This window comes from Gastrolobium bilobum, unplaced genomic scaffold, assembly GCF_033153095.1.
Source record: "Gastrolobium bilobum isolate Gb01-03AN ecotype WA unplaced genomic scaffold, APGP_CSIRO_Gbil_v1 utg12170, whole genome shotgun sequence".
Classification (NCBI taxonomy): Eukaryota; Viridiplantae; Streptophyta; class Magnoliopsida; order Fabales; family Fabaceae; genus Gastrolobium; species Gastrolobium bilobum.
The window spans coordinates 575073-591654 of record NW_026898901.1 but is presented as its reverse complement, the minus strand read 5'-3'; the positions used below and the strand labels follow the sequence as shown (position 1 = coordinate 591654).

General features: G+C 32.3%; 1 protein-coding gene and 1 long non-coding RNA gene across 2 annotated transcripts; both read left to right on the top strand.

Moving 5' to 3' along the window:
• Positions 1 to 240: 240 nt before the first annotated feature.
• On the top strand, positions 241 to 3170 carry LOC133285258 (uncharacterized). The gene is made up of 4 exons (XR_009747981.1): positions 241 to 363; positions 547 to 578; positions 1809 to 1886; positions 2847 to 3170. It is a non-coding gene; the product is annotated as an uncharacterized LOC133285258 (long non-coding RNA).
• Positions 3171 to 7969: 4799 nt separating this feature from the next.
• Positions 7970 to 11988, top strand: LOC133285256 (probable receptor-like serine/threonine-protein kinase At5g57670). Its single transcript, XM_061482466.1, has 7 exons — positions 7970 to 8201; positions 8313 to 8567; positions 8745 to 8902; positions 9002 to 9081; positions 9181 to 9316; positions 9499 to 9648; positions 11805 to 11988. The coding sequence occupies exons 1-7, from the start codon at positions 8024 to 8026 to the stop codon at positions 11961 to 11963; spliced, it is 1116 nt and encodes a 371-aa protein (XP_061338450.1). The 5' UTR covers positions 7970 to 8023; the 3' UTR covers positions 11964 to 11988.
• Positions 11989 to 16582: the final 4594 nt, after the last annotated feature.

Below are 16582 nucleotides of genomic sequence, written 5' to 3'. Positions count from 1 at the left end.
AATAAGAAGATGCCGTCATTGTGGACCTCATCACTAACCGTTTTGACTCTTAGTAATAGTGGGACCCACCAGGAGCGTCGTAGCGTCAAGTACGAATAAATCTTACGTGCATCTGTTGTACCTAGATTTAGTGCATCCCTTCAATGGAACCATTATACATTTTGGCAGAAGAAAGAGAATATTGATTGACATGTAATATTTTTATTAGTGGATGCACTGAATCTTTGGTGCAGCAGTAGCACCAAAGATTTATTCGTCAGTTACACCGTAACGTCCCTATTGCATTCAAATACTAGGGCTGCGTTAGGATGCCAGATCGTAGATGAGTGTGAAGGTGTGCAGAGGGGAAGAGGCAAATTGCAGGTTTGTGCGTGAATCTAACACAAGATCTTGAAAGCTTTCATTTTTCTCTAATCTATTTCCCTGTTAGATTCACGCACAAACTTGTCATTTTCCTTTTCTTTACTATTTTCCATTAAGAACTCTTTCATTATTATGTTGTTTTCACTTCGATTTTGGATTCTGATTTCCCCCTGTTTGGCGCAGGGAGAGAGATGGATAGCTTTTGTTACGCTACGGTATGGAATCTTCAATTTTTATACTGGAGTTTATTTTTTATTTATACGATGTTGTGTTTGTGAAATTTTATTTTAATTTTTCCTGAAGACCAGATTCGTAATTGTTGAATTTTGATTTGAGTTGAGGAGATTCTGATAGCAATTTGTCTGTTTGTCATGGTGATTTTTCTTCTGAATGGAATTTGTGTGACTGCACTAAAACTTATCTGTAACCGTTCTGCAACTCTTTTTAGATTTTATTTATTCATTAATTTTAGTTAGAGAGCAAATAATTGAAACTGAGATTTAGGTCCAAGCTATTGGTTTGAACTTTTCATTATCATACATGGACGGTAGTACTGTACAGTTGAAATGGGAAACAGGCAAAGAAGCCCTAGCTTTGTTTTGATATAAAATTCACTAGTCTGAACTCTATAATGCCTAAACATAACTTGACGGCTTTATTTTTCTAGATGGAGTGTTGTTTAAGGTGATTTTGCATTTTTTCCCCTTTTTCGAATTCCACTATGGGTAGAGAATGTTCAACTTAAAATTTTCAATATCTGGGGTTGGAAACGAAGTTTTGTGCCAGTCGGTTTTTTGGTTGTTCTCATAAATCTATTAATATGGGGATTGTTTATTAATAATGAAGTATGAAAAGTGCATGTCAGTAGACTTGATGGAATCAAATCTATGCTTATGCTGGCAAAAAGCAAAAGATTATTGTGAGGTTATCAGAGATTTATTTCATTTGAAGATTTATATTAGTAATGATTAATGGAAATTTGAGTAGTATCAATTGATTTGTTGGAAGACAAAAGTAGTACAAGTTTCCCAAAATATTGTGAATACATTCATTCTAGATTGTCAATATTTGTCCGCTTTGGAAAGCTCATGACCATCATGATGATAATGGAATTCTCTTTCTTAGCGGGCAGGGAATGATTGGTGAGTGGGGAGAATTTTGTGCAATTGTGGAGTAGCAGTGGGTGCCTTGCCCCCCAATGAGAGAAGCTTCTTTAGGAAAAACCTCTGAAATAGGTTGTGTAATTGTGACTCCAGTATTGTGTAAATAGCATCTTGCGTGTTTTAGGGTGGGGTGTGGTTTGAATGTAATCCCCACCTCTATTTAAGCAATGACACTTCATTATTTAACTTCTTGCGTTCTTTTTATTTTCTTTGATACCTGTTAACCACTAATGTTCGATGACTTGTGCGTCAGAGTATTATTTCAACTGTGTTTTATTGCAGGTACTCCCTCGGCAGCGTCCAACAGCTTGCTTAATGTTTCGTCGGAGTCCATGTGGCATTTATAGTTCAAAGAATCTGGTAAGCTGGAGTTCGAAAATGTCCTTTGATGAAAACTTTGAAATTCATTGGTGTTGACTTAAGCATGCAAAGCATGACCTCCAAGTTTGCATTAGAACATCTTTGCTATATCATTTCTGGCTTACACACAGTCTCATTAACTGTGTTAGAGTTAGCAATTTTTTATTAGGAGGTCAAACCAAACATATATTATATTAAAAGAGAAGAACCATCTACCAAAGGTGTTTTATGAAAATTTTATCATCTTGGGGGAATCATGAATCTCCCTTCCCTCCACCGCTTTGATCATGTTTAAAATTGAGTGTTAAATGCCAGGACGTCAAATATTCTGAGTGGATTTGGGTTAGAGTTTCCTTTGAAAATATAATTATCCTTTATAGCCAGCAAGTGCTGTGAGGTTCACCATTCCATTTCTATTATGGATTATTGCTAGTTATGCTATGAATGATTGGACGATGTGGTGATCAATAAGAGGAGGGTGAACATTACCCAACTTCTTTAACTTCCAGAATATATTTTCAACTTCTCCATAACTTTGAGTGTCTGCCAGTCCACGTTCTTCATCAGATTCTAGATTACTTTCCATGTTCATCCATGACAGTTGAAAATTGATAACTTCACAAGAGGGGCTAAGGGCTATGTTAAGTGGAATGCATATAGATATAGACTTTTCTCACTTTGACTTTAGATTGGAATCGACTCCTTTTAAGTTAGAACTTGACATGAACCTTTTGACAAGAAACTGCACTCTCTTTGGTCTAAAATAAAATGCAGAAGTTTCTCGTGGCACTTATAATTTTAATTGTATTTTGTATATATTATTGTTTTTCCACAGCTCGTTGAAGGTACTTTTAGGTACCGTCATTGAATAGTTAAATTGTCCAGTAAAAATAGCATGGCATACGGTGCTGGTTTCAATTTTGATTGAAGATTTTTTTTTTTTATACTTTTCCATGCAAGTATGGCTAAAGGTGACCGCACTCTTCAGTTCTAAATTGGCAAGAAAGTGACCTTTCTCTTCCTACTTATAAGACAACGGTGGCATCACTATTAATTCATTATTCAGCACTTCAACAAGTGGTCTTTTCGAATTGTCTTATATGCCTCGTGGAAAAGTCTTGCTGTATTTCAGAAAGTAGTTTTGTTTTAGCTCGTGACTACACATTGATTTCAAATTGTGTGGCTGGTTGATAGTTTGATATGCAAATTATTTTCTAAATATTAGTTTAATATAAGGAATTAGTGTACTTTAAAAGGATAAATATTTTTCCTTAATATAATTATTAAAAAATAGACAGCTTACATTAATTTTTTTTTCTCCGTATCTGTCAGGTAGAGCTGTCAAAATGGGTTAATCCGTTCCATTTGGCCTTAGCCAGTGTGAGTTAGGGTCAAAATGTCCGCAAGGCCAAATTAACCTCAATAATATAGGTCCTCACGGGACAAAAGTTTTATTGGTTAGGGCCAGCTCGCTGGTCATCCAAAATTGTAATTTTATAATTTTTTTATCGTATTCGATACATTAAAAGATATTTTAACAAATAAATATTTAACATTTTTTAACATATTTTTTACAAATTATAAATTTTTTATAATTTAATTTTTTTAAATAAAATAATATTTGTACACAAATATACAAGTGAAAATGTACACAAATTTTTAATATAAGTGAAAATTTACTTACCATTTTTACTAAATTCATTATTAAGATGCTATCAAATAAAGATTTTCTCATTGGGAGTCATAACAGGATACAACAATTATAGTAGGAAACTAAAAGTAATGATGGAAAAATTATTTTAATATCAGTATTGAACAACTGCTCTTAGTATGCTATATATTTGAAAGTAAAATCATTGATTTTTTTTAACTACAGATGTTACAAAAAACTTTTTAGTTATTATTATCCACAAAATTACTAAAGTGTATTTTATACAATATGTTTTAATACAAATTCGAATGTATTACATGCCTAGATGTTAATAGAAAATTTTATTTTTATTGATGCGAAAATGAAAATCTCTGTTAAAATATATCACTGCCAAAAAATTCATTTTTGTTGTAAAATATTATGGATGAACTTTCACATGGTTCATAACACGTGACTCTTTGTTTTCCATGACCTTTGATATATTCTATAGTCATAACATTAATGGTGTGTTGAATTGTAGAATACATCCAGGGTGTTATAAAATATTATGGATGACCTTTCACGTGATTCATAATACACGACTCTTTGTTTTTTCATAACTTCCATATTTAAAAATACATCTAAGATATGTCCTTATATAGGACTCTTCTTATTCTTATTTTATTCTTTCTTTAATTTTTTTCTACATTTCATTTTTTTCTTTCATATTTCACTTTTTTTATATTCTCCATCAAATTCACAACAAAGTTTACTGATATTTATAAATATTTAAATTTATATATTTTTAGTTTTTTAAATAATGAAAATTTTGATGAAAGAAAAATTTTGTTCAGCCTGTTAAATTATAGGACTTTGAGGGTTAATGTTAAAAAAGGCCCTATCATAAAAAGACCCTAATGAGTTAGGGCCAAATATAATACTTTGTGCTTTAATCCATTTTGACACCTCTACTGCCAAATATAAGGAATGAAATGAAACTACGAGAATCAGAGCAACATCATAAAAATTTGTTAATACACTTGGACATTGAAAAAAGAAAATAAAAGAAAGGAGAGTAGAAGTTCATTAGAATAAAGTCTACTCACCTCTTTAGAAAATTATGTTACATCTTATTCAACAACTTCACCTCAAATTAAATGATACCGACTTTCGAACCATAAGCTTTCAAAATCTCTTTGTTATGACAATTGTTATCATTTCCATTTTATGTAATAATTGGATAAACCAATCATTTACTGACACAAGATTGACCAAAGTTCCAAGACAAATTTATCTTATGAGAACTTCTGGCCTTCGAACATGTTGATGCCTTTAAGTACCTCCACTTGTCTCTATGGTCTGCTTATAACTGCGTCATGACAAAGCTTTTGCTTTCATAGTTTTAAAAATATTAACTAGAAGATATGTTTAATAAATATTTTATGTACCAAAACCACCAAATCACTGTCTAAAGTTCAAAGTTAAAATTATTACATGTGATATTATATAAAGAAAGTAGTGATATTATCTCAACAATGAATAAATTATGTAGGCCGTATTTTTAAAAATAAATAACAAATAATTGATTATTGAACTTCAACTTTATCCGGTGGTGTTGTTAGCTAGTATGAGTATTTTTTTTTTTTTTTTTTTAAGTTTGGTGGCGTAAGGCTAAATTCAGTTGTTCAAACAGTGCCCACCCACACACACAAAAAAAAAAAAAGCAGTTTGATTTATTCAACTGCTTCTTTTATGAAAGGGTTAGGTCTATGTTCATCCACTGTTTAAATACAATTTATGCAATCATTTCTTCTATGCTATTTTATATTTCTTTTTTGTGATTTTCCCTTTTTAATAATGTCCATCTTTCCCTTTATAAAGATGATTTAATATCCAGTACAAAAGGGTACAATTTATTCATTCAGCATTGGTTTGGTTTTTATTTGTCATATGCGTTTAAAGTTCCACCTAAATCTGGACTGTGGCTGTGTGGCACATGGAACCGTTTCATTCTTGGCATCGGAGTCTTCTAGCTTTGCAAATAAATGAGCAAAAGACTTTAGGCCAAAACTACACTTGTCAACTTTTTTTAATTTTCATAATAAACATCATGATTTTATTTCTCAATTAAATCACAAAGTTCTATCATCTATGCAACATATGCTTCATCATTATAATAAGATCTCACAAATAAAAATAAATGTGTTTAAATTGAGTAAATAAAAGTGTATTTGAGTTTTGGCGGTCAAAATTTCCATACATTTTAAATTAAATAAATAAAATATGCACTATTACTTACTCACTTTAAATATAAAATTACTTTAAGAGAGTCTTATTCTTAACAAACGAAAAAAAAAACTATCATGATAGGAATAGGTATATACATTTTTCTTTTTATTGTTGGGTAATATACTTGTATAGTTATATAAAGAAATTAATTATCACTAATTCTTTTTTGTTTCAATTTAATTTTTAACTCATTTCAACTAACTAATAACATGTTTGAGTTTACTAAATTATTAATTTTTTTTTTCAAAATTTAACAATAAAATTCTAATTAAAGCTAACTTTAAATATAAATTAAACTAATCTAAAGAAAGGCTAGATTTAATAAGTCACATCATAAATATAGGAATTACATCGCAACTACACAAAGCATTTATGTGTGTTGTCCTATATTCAGAAACATTTCGTAAAATGGGTGGTGGAGCAATATATGTTGATTCTATAAAATTATTTCGTCTGAAGTAATTTTGGAACGACATAGAAGCAACTTTCTCAAATGAACTTGTTTTTCATCATAAATATATAGTAGTTTACCTGAACCATTCCCTTAATTGGACATGGCTATTAGCTAACTCAGAATGTAATACATGGTAATGAAGTTTCCCTCCAATTTTCCTTTATCATTCTCAGAATCAAGGATTTGAAAATTTGAAACTTGAAGTTAACACGCACAAAAGAAAAAAATAAATAAAAGGAAAAAGAAAAAAAGTATTACATATGAAGAGAATAAAGGTAAGAAAATTACATAACTAATTGAGGACGAACTAATGGAACAAGCATCTCTCACTTTTTAGTGGGGAATGAGATAATTATTAAGCAAGGCTCAAATGGCGCGGTTAACAAGTTTGCTACTAAATTTGTCGTAACATGGTTTTCCAATCAGAAAAAATTTACCTAATTATTATAAGAGGAAAGTACTTCTTATGTGACTGCAGAAGGGAAAATTTGCAGCAACACATGATACGCGTCCGAATCCTGAATTTTTTTTGTTTTGATAGGATCCGCACGTGTATCCTAGGATCCGCACGTGTATCCTAGTGTTAAAAATTTGCTGTAACTTTTCTCATCAGCAGCAACATGAGAACCGACGGACCCTTATTATAATCCTCTTAACTTGGATAATTTTTTCTATCTATTCTCAATTCAATATATGAAGCTATGAAACCATAAATTATGGTTCAAAAAATTGAATTTGTAGTGTGTGATTAAGTTTTTGTAAAAGCAATAAATAAAGTGTTTTACTTTTCTCGTGTATAGTAAGAGATAAGTTATTTTATGTTGTGCAACAAAAAAAGTGAGATCCATTAATTTTATTTTATCATTTTTAAAAAAAGATACATCTTTTTACGCGAGTATAACATGAAAGATGAATCTCATGCAAACATAAAATTTATTTCCACAAATAAAACTTTTTTCATAAATAGAGGAGGCAAACAGAGGAGTATTGAATATATTTTTTATTTAAGTAATTACATAAGGAATAAATGTTAAATTTTAGAGTAAATACTTTGGTCCGTAACAAAAAACACAGTCCCTACTTTAGTCCCTTACAAAAATAAATTAGTCAATTAGTCACTAACAAATTCAAAGTGAACCCATTTTAGTCCTTTTCAAGGACTAATATGGGTGTTTTTTGAATTTGTGAGGGATCACGATTTTAATCCACTTTCAATTTCTTAAGGACTAACTGACTAATTTATTTTTGAAAGTGACTAAGGTGAGGACCGTATTTTTTCGCAGCGATCAGTATTTACTCTAAATTTTATTATGCGAGAGCACGAGTTAACCAGAGTGAATAAGAATTTGTCTATCTTCTTGTTTAATGGGTTAACTCTGTTAACTTTTGTTGCCATTAATACATTGAGAAAGGCATTGGCATTCCATATTTATACGAGACATAGCATTAAATCTCATCTAACGGACCCCAAGTACACATGCAATGCAGTTATTCAATGTGGATATGTTCACGCTTCACGCTATCCCTTAAACGAAGGAAATTACAAACATCCCTTTAACTCTCTTCCCTCTTAAATCTTTGCGTCTTTGCGTGTGTTAGTGTGTGAAACACACAGGGAGAGAAGAAACCCTTAAACACACTGTTGTTGTTCTTTTCACTTTTGCTTCTGTTGGTGTTTTCTTTTTCGTCTGAAAGAAGAAGTGCGTTTCTTCCAACGTTGGTGCTCTGCATGAAAACAGAGTCCTATTGTAGGTATTTATTACAATGAAGTATATTCGGACCAATAGCTTGAAGAAGCTCTTCTCGTTTGGAAGACGCAGTTATGGGGAAGAAAACGATGAGAGCTTGGTGATTCCTTCTCATGGAGAACACCCTCCAAGACCCTCTTGGAAATGCTTCTCTTATGAAGAGTTGTTTGATGCCACCAATGGCTTCAGCTCGGGTACTTTGAGTATTATTATTTTTTTCCCCCTTGTTTTGTTTGAAATTTAAAGTGTCTTTTTTTTTGTGTGACTTTGGGGTTGAAAGATGACATTTTTGCTTGTTGTGTCAGGAAATCTGGTTGGAAAAGGAGGGTATGCAAAGGTTTACAAGGGAAGACTGAATGGTGGTGAGGAAATTGCTGTGAAGAGGCTCACAAAAACTTCTAGGGATGATAGGAAGGAAAAGGAGTTTCTGACAGAGATTGGTACAATTGGTCATGTGCGCCATTCCAATGTGTTGCCTCTTCTGGGGTGTTGTATTGACAATGGACTTTACCTCGTTTTTGAGCTTTCCACCGTAGGCTCTGTTGCTTCTCTTATTCATGGTACATAAATCGACATCAGCAAAAAGAAAAGAGAGAGAGAGAAACAAAAAACTAAAAAAAATAAATCCTTTTTATGTTATTAAGATTGAATTTTGGGCTGCAAAACTTGTCATGTCATCTGGGTTTGCAGAAGAAAAAAAAAATGGGGTCTTAATAGTCTTTGAATCTTCCTTGTAGATGAGAAATTGCCTTCTGTGAATTGGAAAACAAGATATAAGATAGCTGTTGGGACTGCACGTGGCCTTCACTACTTGCACAAAGGCTGCCAGAGAAGGATAATCCATAGGGACATCAAGGCTTCAAACATTCTATTGACAGAAGATTTTGAACCACAGGTCCTTTTAATCTGTACTCTTCTTGCATACTATGGTTGAATCTCTGTCTCAATGACAGTACTTTTGATGGGTTTACTTTCTCTAATTTGGTTGTGGCAGATATCTGATTTTGGACTAGCAAAGTGGCTTCCATCTCAGTGGACTCATCATTCAATAGCCCCAATAGAAGGGACATTTGGGTACACCCTTTGTTTCCATGACCCTTTAGTCATAGCTATCAATGTAGTATATTGAAACAAAAACGTGGTTTTTAAATGGGAATGTCTTATCTTTTGTAGTCATTTGGCACCTGAGTACTTTATGCATGGAGTTGTGGATGAGAAAACAGATGTATTTGCCTTTGGTGTGTTCTTGCTAGAAGTCATCTCTGGGAGGAAACCAGTGGATGGGTCTTACCAAAGCTTGCACAGCTGGGTAGTAGCTCACCTTTGATCATGAAACTTTTGTTATTTTATGAACTTGCCGTATTCCTTAGGAAATCCCACATTTGGTTTATTCTAGATTTAGTCTTAGACTAATGATGACTTTAAAATAACATTGATTAGTTTTTATAAACGTTTTTGGTGTAAAATTAACTTTGTGTTATGACTTAACAGGCTAAACCAATATTGAACAAAGGGGAGACAGAAAAGTTGGCAGATCCAAGGCTTCAAGGGGTTTATGATGTGACACAGTTTAATAGACTTGCCTTTGCAGCTTCGTTGTGCATCCGGGCATCTTCAACTTGGCGACCTAGCATGAGCGAGGTAGATCAAATACATTTGCTACTTACCTATGATATTACTTTTTCAAATAATATGTTTATTTATTTATTTATTTATTGGGTTGGTTTAGTTTTTGTCTTTTGCTAATGGAGAATATCCCCAAGCCATATATATAGAGGGATTCCACCCAGGTTGTCAAGTTCTACCCTACTATTTAGCAGGGCTGGTTACATCTTAAATGTTAATATCTTTTAGTCACTCTTATCTATAATAGAAGAACTTGGTGTCTGCAAAACTAGTTGTCTTTCTTTCCCCCCCTTTATTTTCTTCTTTATTTTGGTCACCAGACTAGGAGAATAACTGGTATAACCACCACGACATTGCATAAGTAACAACACTATTTGATGTTTATCAAATTATATCCGATATTTATTGATACGTGAAGAGTCTGTGTCTGCGATTGGTCCACTTGGCTTTTTTATTTTATTTTTTAATCCCATTTGTATAGAGAAATTTATTTATGGGTTTTATAAGAGTTATGTTGTAGGAAAAGTGATTGTGTTATGTTATAGAGATTCGTTTTGCGTGCAAGAGTTTTTTTTTTTTTTTTTGCTGCGAGCCCCACAAAATGTTGTGTGTGTAGGAAAATCTTTGTGGTCATGTTAAATGATAAATGATAAACCCTTTATTTATATATATTTGACCTCTAAAGTCCCATATCCGCAAAACTTTGAAAATTTAATACTTTTTTTTTTTAAAAATGAAAGTTTTAATACTTCGAAGCAAACGACAACAGGAAACTGCAATATATAGTAATGGCAGCTTACTATTATGTATTAAATTCGTCGAAATAATTTTTTTATTAGTGTTCGGTCGTGGATTGACCGTATTGCTATACCGTGAAGTATGTGCTCAGAGATAGTGTATATCAGGTGTATACTAGGCTTATAGCCGAGGTCCCAATCACTGCGCACAAGCAATAAGCTTATAGCCAAAGGGTGGGTGTGTGCACAGTGTGGGCAGTATCAGTAAATAATAAATAAGTTAAAAGTGTTTACAAATAGTAAATAGGTTAAAAGTGTTTACTTGAGGTCCTTAGACTCTTATTTATAAGGATTACCTTCTTAGACTTGGGCCTTTTGAGCTCTCTCAATTGCAATAGGATTCAACTCCTTTTCTGTTGGGATGTGATCCTTATCTTGTGACCTTTGACTGTTTAGAGTTGTTGAGATGCTGGTGACTCTATCTTTTACTAGATACCCTGGTAGGTAGTTGGAATATGATATTCATATCCATAACAATTACACTTATACATATTGTTTGTGGATCCAAAGATGGTTCATTGCAAAATTCCAAATGACATTTTTTTTTTTTGCGTTAATGAATCTTTTAAAAAATGATTTATTAAGGTCGAGTTCACTTCTTCCATAAGCTTTTTCAACTTGACTTACTGTCAATTAGCAAGTGTGGCGTGTTCACTAATCCAGTTATGGCCTTTTAGGTACTGCGGAGTGACAAATAAACAATATATGTTGAGGTTCTGGGTTTCAAATAATCACAATGTCTAAATATAATACCATATTGTCAGCTGTCATTTTCTTTAATTACGAAAGCTTTCCTTAGATGACCATAATCTTCAGCAGTCTGATATGTGATGTAAGAAACTTAGATTCATTCCTATTTTTTAATTGCTATTGGTAGCATGTTGTTTTTTCTCCTTTTTTTTTACCCATGCAAATTGATTAGTCAGTGATGTTCTGTCCTACCTAACTTCTATTCTAATTAGAAAGCAGATAACATGACAATCTTAAATTTGATCTGAGTATCAAATAAAGAAATTATACAGTGAGTGGTTACAATTCTGGAAATATTAAGAAGCCAATTGAAATGTCATTACTCATTGGTGTCTTGTTTCTAACTTGGAAGTTAGAAATGGCCAACATGTGGTTTCTGTTCTACTGAACTTGTTATGTAAACTTTATTTCTTTAAAGGTCTTCTAGACAGTTGAAGTGCATTAGTTATTATCACCTCTTTGGTGCTGAATTGTACCTTTATCCAACAGAGAACACATTATAAATCTTGTACAACAGTTGAATGCACTTATGCACAGTTTATAAAGGGCTCTTGATACAGTTTATCCTAGTTGATGTTTATACTTTAATGATCTAATATACTCTCTTTTTTTATCAATTGATAGGTATTAGAGGTAATGGAGGAGGGGGAGATGGATAAAGAGAAGTGGAAAATGCCAGAGGAAGAAGAGAAAGATGAGGAATTATGGGGTTTTGAGGATCTTGAATATGAATATGACAGTTCAGATTCAATGTCTCTACCTGACTCCAACCGTAGTACTTAGGATAAAGCAGTTAGGTAAAACTTTCAACTACCTGTATATATGCGAGTTACATATATATGAAAATGCAGAGAAGCCTCTTGTGGTTTTTCTACTCCTATCTAATCAAACTATAACATAGTATTTTATTTACTTTTTTGGGATGAGAAATATTAATCAAAATTTAACTCAGTCACTTGGGCAACTCATGGCTTAATTTTGACCATATATGTTTCTGCCCTCTTAATGTATTACATATGAGAACAAGTTCAGATGCGAATGAAAATCACATGGCAAGGTTGTTTTCGTGCTTTATAATTCACAGTAAACATTTTTTAGTGAAACAGGGCAAAGATGATTGGGCACGGAATACCTGTAATAGCATAAGAATGTGTACGGAGTGTGACCAAATTTATTAAATTGGAGGATGGTTACTACGGCAAGATATATTATAGAGAAATCTAAAAATATAAATAACGAAGTAATTAAACCAAAGATAAAAACAATTTTTATAATATCTTTTAAAAAATTATGTTGAGTATATTATCAATAAGTACTTGTTTTACAAAACTCAAAACCTGCAAGTCTAATATAACAATTTCGGCAGTTTCCATAAGCCAATTGACCAAGTCACCTGCAATTAGTATGCAAGTATTTTTATTTTATTTTTTGGTTTCACATGAAGTTTGTGGAGAAAAGAGGTTGGTTTATTCTAAAGACAAGGCATATCATAAGTTGACTTATAACGTTATTTGTACATATATAATTTATCAATGAAAATTTATTAATAAAAATCAAATCCAAAAGTTTTTGTCTATATTATTCAATCTGCAACCCTGTTTGGCTTATTAATGTATTTGAGTACTGATGAAATAATTATAAAGAAATATTACAAGGATTAAGCACAACATCTATAGCTAAGTGGTGCACATATTTATTAAATGGTTATGGTAAATATAAATGTTTTTATGTAAGATTTTAACTTCCTACAACATAAAAACATTATTTATGAAAAATAAATTAAGTTGTTTAAATAATCTTAATTTTAATGTTTTTATGAATTAAGAAAAAATTTAATTATTTTAAAATCTGCTTAGAATTCATCTGTGGAGCTGGTCACTATCACTTATTTTAAAATAAAAATAAAAAAGCATATGCAACAATAAGTTTCATGGATGCATCAGCTCAGCTGTCATACATGTTGCCATATGCCTTTTGATCCTATTTGGAAATTGGAAGGCTCAGCAGAGCTGCCATGCATCCCGATCGTTTTTAGTAAAGAAATAACTGCAGAAAATCTTCACTGTGAAATTTTTTTTTTTTTTTTTTTTGGTAGACAAAGTTTGTTTTTATTTAAAAATAACACAATTTAAAAAAAGTTCTGCTTTTTTACTATTCAGGTTTTAGTTATCATACTTATATTTTAGTATATCTGAGTTTTTTTTTTTATATAACAGTATATTTGAGTTTTTACTTCAAAACAAATGTAATTTTTTTTTCTTCTAATTAAAAAATAATATCGTTTTTATATTTATAAATTTTGATTTCTTTGTTAATTTATGTCCTTCTATATATATATATATATTACTTTTTTGAGTTTTTTACTTTTTACTCATTAAGGCATCATCCTTATTTTTTTTAATAAATATTTGATTTGTATGATTTTAAATTATTAAGGTATTATTCTCTAAAAATAAAATTCCAAACGAATAAAACTATAAAGACTAATATAGAAAATAAATAAATTATAAGAACAAAAATTTAAATGAAATGTAACTGTAGAGATTATTTGTTTATTTTAACCAAATCTGTTTTGGGTCCCGATGTGCTAAAGCTCACAGCTGTAAGCTCAAAGGTTAGGTGGTGCCATGTGCATCACATCTGAATGAAAATCATAATTAGATTTCCCAATGACAGTTAATGCATCCAAGGTATAAATTGTAGCACAAATAGGAACAAAGATTCTGTTCTAAAATTATAATGGTTCGGTATGTATAGTTTCATTGGCAAATAATTAAATTTAAGAGCTTATAATTTTAAATCTTTCCATATTATCGTTGCCAACAAAAAAATAAATTTATCAAGGCTTTGCCCCCTCCTAATCTATATAAAAAAAATTATATTTATAATCTATTCAAGTTCACAACCTCGAATATAACAAAAAGTTTAATATTGCCAAAACTTTTACAAAAAAATTATGGGACTTGCTTTTCGCACAATTCATTACATATAAATATATTTATATGAATAAAGGAGTGGCAGTTGATGAACTGGTAGAATTTTTTGTACAGCAAAGATATTGCTTCAAAGTTGATTTGATTAATAAAATGTTGCATACATGATTTGTGGTGGTTGAACACTGCCCTAATCAGGCCACCGGGAAGTTGTTCAGGAAGTAAAAAGACACAAACTAATTAACAATATACCTTTCGAGTTTAGTTTATAATAGTTTTATGGGCTTTTTGATCCTTATAACCTTTTATTATTAATTAATTACCGATTTGACCTTGATTATAAATTATTTCAAAAATTTAACCCCCTCAAAAAACATAACACCAATCTACCCCTGTTTGACCGTTGACCACCAAGCCTACCCGGGTACACCCTTCTCTACCCGGGTATTTTTTGAAAATTTTTGTCTACCCAGGTAGGGAGGAGTGTACCCGGGTATTGTTCTTCGCACTTGAAAAATTGCTTGAATTATTTACCCGGGTAGAGGGGGTGTGCCCGGGTAAATCTTCGACCACCCATTTAGTACTTGCTATAACTGGGGCAACTTGTAGCTGATGGATATAAGAACAGATATGATTTATTTGATTTTGAGGAAAAAGGGGCAACGTGAACACCACCCCTTCTTCATCCTCACAGTCACCGTCGAATCGATTTTGAAACTAAGATGAGATCTAACATTTGGTTACCTAGCAAGAAAGAGAAGAGCTTGGCAATGTAAATCCACAACACACCAAACCTGTCAACAAGAAATTGTCAGCTTGCAAGTAAAGATGTCGTTATTAAATCATTTCCTTTATCTCTCTCCCCTGAGTCCCTTCAATGGTTTCTGCGTTCAGTTTTCTGAATTTTTTCAAAATCTCCGGAACGGTGGGATTTTACGATCTAAGAAGTCGATCTCATCCGATCTCACTCTCAACCGATCTTACCATTCATCTGTTCTTATATCCATCCGCTACAAGTTGCCCCAGTTATAGCAAGTACCAAATGGGTGGTCGAAGATTTACCCGGGTACACCCCTCTCTACCCGGGTAAATAATTCAAGCAATTTCTCAGGTGCGAAGAACAATACCCGGGTACACTCCTCCCTACCAGGGTAGACAAAAATTTTCAAAAAATACCCGGGTAGAGAGGGGTGTACCCGGGTAAGCTTGGTGGTAACGGTCAAACAGGGACAAATTGGTGTTATGTTTTTTGAGGAGGTTAAATTTTTGAAATAGTTTATAATCAAGGTCAAATCAGTAATTAATTAATAATAAAAGGTTATAAGAGTCAAAAAAACCTAATTTTATGCTGAAGGTTGTTTAACTTAAAAAAGACTAGGAGGGAATAGTGGTGCAACAACAAAGATAAGGCACCGAATGATAAATATTAGTATTGCTTAAACTGAGTGATTACATTATTGAATGTTTCATGGAATTTTTTTACTTTTTATTTTTGGATACATATGTTTCATGGAAGTTGATACTGGATAAATTAAACGATCAGTTTCCTTTTTGTTTTGTTTTGTTGTGTTTTTTTTTTATATATATAAAAAATATCTTCAATGTATAATAAATCATGGGAAATAATAATCTTATGTTACATAAGATTGTTATCTTATGCATAAGACACAAAGTAAACGTGGAATCCATTTTAAATTTTTTTTTTCTTCCTTATTCTCTCTCCTCTCTCTTCTCTATGTGTGTGTAGGAGATAGCTCTTCTCCTATGCAACATGAGAAAAGACAATCCCATAAATCATTTTGTTTAATTATCACATCTCAAGGCCTTAAAATAACTGCAACAACTGTATAAGATGCTTGGAAAGGTGAACTCCGCATTTCTGATACAAATGTGTTAAATTACAGTGATTCGATCAATGGTAATAATTTTAATAAAACTTTTGCAAAATGAAAAAGTGAAAACGGTAATTTTAAGGGTGTGTATGACAACCTTTTCGAAATCAATTTTTTTTTTTTAATTTCTGTACTCGGGAACAGAAATGGATAGAAAACTCGTTTGATAAAACTGATTTATTTTTTTGTTCCTGGTATAAATTGGTTTAATTTTTGTGCTGAAAAACAGGAAAAAGAATCATTTTTATTTTTATTTTTATTTTTTTGTTCCCGGGCACAAAATGAAAAACATTTATCTCTCTCCACTCTCCGCCTCTACCATCATCACCATCACCACCATCTTCCCGACACGACCACCGCCACCATCGTCGTCGTTGTGGTTGTACTACCAGTGCCGTCGTCACCACCATTACCATCACCTCCACCCATCACCACTATCACTATCATCACTACCATCACCATGCCATCGCCATCACCATGTCACCGCCAACACCACCATTACCACCACAACTACCACTACCATCACCACCACCGCTACATCACCATCGTCACCAACCACCCCTATCACCGCTGCAGC

Bases quoted from the DNA above. Each gene is read 5' to 3' on its own strand.
- LOC133285256 (XM_061482466.1), top strand. From the start codon at position 8,024: ATGAAGTATATTCGGACCAATAGCTTGAAGAAGCTCTTCTCGTTTGGA. The intron at 8,903-9,001 runs GTCCTTTTAATC...TGGTTGTGGCAG, and splicing joins CAGAAGATTTTGAACCACAG to ATATCTGATTTTGGACTAGC. The intron at 9,649-11,804 runs GTAGATCAAATA...ATCAATTGATAG, and splicing joins GGCGACCTAGCATGAGCGAG to GTATTAGAGGTAATGGAGGA.